Source organism: Camellia sinensis, chromosome 10 (genome assembly GCF_055761805.1).
Source record: "Camellia sinensis isolate YWXY chromosome 10, ASM5576180v1, whole genome shotgun sequence".
Lineage (NCBI taxonomy): Eukaryota > Viridiplantae > Streptophyta > Magnoliopsida > Ericales > Theaceae > Camellia > Camellia sinensis.
Window position 1 is genome coordinate 8,438,126 of NC_138970.1, and position 3,201 is coordinate 8,441,326.

General features: G+C 42.7%; 2 protein-coding genes across 2 annotated transcripts; both read right to left on the reverse strand.

Moving 5' to 3' along the window:
• Positions 1-1,263: 1,263 nt before the first annotated feature.
• On the reverse strand, positions 1,264-1,701 carry LOC145800117 (uncharacterized). The gene has a single exon (XM_082889759.1). It carries the CDS (start codon positions 1,699-1,701, stop codon positions 1,264-1,266), a length of 438 nt encoding a protein of 145 aa, XP_082745885.1.
• Positions 1,702-2,346: 645 nt separating this feature from the next.
• Positions 2,347-2,817, reverse strand: LOC145800118 (uncharacterized). The gene has a single exon (XM_082889760.1). It carries the CDS (start codon positions 2,815-2,817, stop codon positions 2,347-2,349), a length of 471 nt encoding a protein of 156 aa, XP_082745886.1.
• Between the last annotated feature and the right edge of the window lie 384 nt (positions 2,818-3,201).

Here is a 3,201-nt window from a genome sequence, read left to right on the forward strand (position 1 = left end):
CTTGATCTCTTCAAGTAAAGTCGGTTGAGCCATTACTGCTGCTAGTACTGTCTCTTGTCCATGTATCTTAAACTCCACACTCATTTTATCCAATTCACTCACCAATTCCTTTTGCTCCGTAAACAGGTTGGCCAAATCTCCCATATTTTTCCGACTAAGAGCATCTGCAACCGTGTTGGCCTTACCAGGATGATAATGGATCTGTAAATCGTAGTCTTTAATTAACTCTAACCACCGACGCTGCCGCATGTTCAATTCCTTCTGGGTAAAAAGGTACTTGAGACTTTTGTGGTCGGTGTAAACTTCACAGGTAGTACCATACAAATAGTGCCGCCATATCTTTAAAGCAAAAACTACCGCCGCGAGCTCAAGATCATGCGTGGGATAATTCTTTTCATGGGGTTTAAGCTGTCGTGAAGCATAGGCGATAACCCTTCCACCTTGCATAAGCACACACCCTAATCCTTTATGGGACGCATCACTGTAAATTACAAACCCTTCGGTGCCAGACGGTAAAGCCAGAACTGGAGCTGTGGTTAACTTCATCTTCAATTCCTGGAAAGCAGATTCCCGCTCTTTTGACCATTCAAATGCAACTCCCTTTCGAGTCAATTGTGTAAGTGGCACAGCAATTTTGGAAAAATCTTGAACAAACCTCCTGTAATAGCCAACTAACCCCATAAAACTACGCACTTCGGTCACATTGGTAGGAGTCGGCCATTTCACAATCGCCTCAATTTTGTGTGGATCAACAGAAACTCCTTCATTTGTGATAATATGCCCCAGAAATGCCACCTCGAGTAGCCAGAATTCACATTTCTTTAGCTTTGCATACAATTTCTTTTCCCGGAGGGTTTGAAGAATTAAGCGAAGATGGGTCTCATGAGCTTCCACATTCTTTGAATAAATGAGGATATCGTCAATAAAGACCACCACAAATTCATCCAAATAGGACTTAAAGATGCGGTTCATCAAATCCATTGGGGCGTTAGTAACTCCAAAGGGCATAACCAAAAATTCATAATGACCGTACCGAGTTCGAAAAGCTGTCTTCTCAACATCATCAGCCTTGACTTTTAATTGATGGTATCCAGACCGTAGATCAATCTTAGAAAAGACCTGTGCCCCTTGAAGCTGATCAAATAGGTCATCGATTCTTGGCAATGGATACTTATTCTTGATTGTGACTTTGTTAAGTTCTCTGTAATCGATACAAAGCCGGAGTGTTCCATCCTTCTTCTTTACAAACAAAACTGGTGCACCCTACGGAGATACACTCGGACGGATAAATCCTTTGTCCAGTAAATCTTGCCACTGCATTTTCAATTCTTTCATCTCAACTGGCGACATTCTATATGGAGTCTTAGAAATGGGTTGAGTTCCCGGTGCTACTTCAATTGTAAAGTCAATTTCACGGTCTATTAACTGCCCTGGTAATTCTTCTGGAAAGACGTTCAGAAATTCACAGACAACTGGGATCATGTCGGTATTCCCATTCACCACTTGCCCCTCTAGAACACTGCATAAATACCCCTGACACCCTTTCTGAATTAATTTACAAGCCCTTGCTGCAGAAATTAAATAAGGTGGAGAAGTCACTCCATGTCCCTGAAAGGTAGACTCTGATTGTCCCGGACGGTGGAAACTGATTTGTTTAGTCAAACAATCTATAGTTGCACCATATTCACCCAACCAGTCCATTCCCAGAATAATATCAAAATAGGCCATATCAAGAGGTAACAGATTGGCATATACCCGGATATCCCCAAGTTAGAGTTCACAAGCAGCATATACAGAAGTACAAATCATGGGGCCTCCCAAAGGTGAAGACACACACAACATATAAGACAGTTTTTCTTCAGTTTTATCTAAATTAGGAGCAAATAGTTTCGACACAAAAGAGTGGGTGGAGCCAGAATCAAATAATACATGAGCGAAATGACCGTGAACAATAAATGTACCTGACACCACTGTTGCCGCATTTTGCACATCTCCCGGAACCAATGCGAACACCCTGCCTTGTCTCGCAGTGTCTTTATTATTAGTAGGTTTAGCAGTTGTCTTGGTGTTGGAAGTTGGTGCAGACCCCGCTGAACTTGTAGCGGTTCTATTATTACTTTGTTGATTTCTTTGAGGGCAATCCTTGATCAAATGACCCATCTTACCACACTGAAAACAGGCTCCAGACTTCCGATAGCACGTTCCACGATGCTTCTTCCCACATTCCGGACAAGACGGCATTGAATCCTGACTAAGGGTAAAAGTATTTGAACTCCCTAAAGTCTGCTTCTTATTTGGTGGAGTAGGTGATCCCTTCGACCATTGAGTATTTTGCCTCTTCCCTTTTCATTCCGAAATTCGACTCTGAGTGGCGAGATTCCCTTCCACTATAACAGCCCTCTCCAATACATCAACGTAAGTGGGTAACTTCAACATGTTGACCTTATCTAGGATAGCGCTCCGCAATCCCCCTTCAAATTTACGCGCCTTTTTATAATCCGTGTGCACCATATGAGGTGCAAACCGAGCTAATTCCACAAATTGGGCTTCGTATTCGGCGACGATTTTGTTCCCTTGTCTGAGAGTTTCGAATTCTGTTACCTTCTTATCCCACATGCTTTGAGGGAAGTACTTGTCATAAAACAATTCCAAGAATCTGTCCCATGTCAATCCTTGGTATACAATTCTCATAAGCATCCACCATCTGCGTGCCTCATCCTCAAGAGTAAAGGCAGCCAGTTGCACCTTTTGTGCTTCTGTGCAGGGAAAGACTTCGAATAACTTCTCTATTCCCAGCACCCACGCCTCAGCTTTCATTGGTTCTATTCCTCCTTTGAAGGATGGCGGTTTCATCTTTTTAAACTCCTTAGTAAGGGTGATAGTCCGGTCTTCAGCATGGAAATCTTGTACTGCCGGTGGAGGTACCGGTGGTGGTGGTGGTTGTTGTGGCTGTTGCTATTGTTGCCATAGGGTCTCCGCCATTTCCATAATCATTCTCTCCATTCTATCCAGCCGTGCAGAAGTAGCATCTTCTGTATCTTCTGTCCTTGTTCTCACCATTGCCTACACAATAATCATTTATACATAATAGACATATTTCAAAAGTGTTAGTATTATCAGAGTAGACTTAACGTTGCCATCGCTCTTTCATATACTTTCAGGATGTCATGCAAGATGCCTAAAGCTTTTCTAGACACCCTA

What these genes read in the sequence shown, in the direction of transcription:
- LOC145800117 (XM_082889759.1), bottom strand. Translation starts at nt 1,701, where the DNA reads ATGGACTGGTTGGGTGAATATGGTGCAACTATAGATTGTTTGACTAAA.
- LOC145800118 (XM_082889760.1), bottom strand. Translation starts at nt 2,817, where the DNA reads ATGAAAGCTGAGGCGTGGGTGCTGGGAATAGAGAAGTTATTCGAAGTC.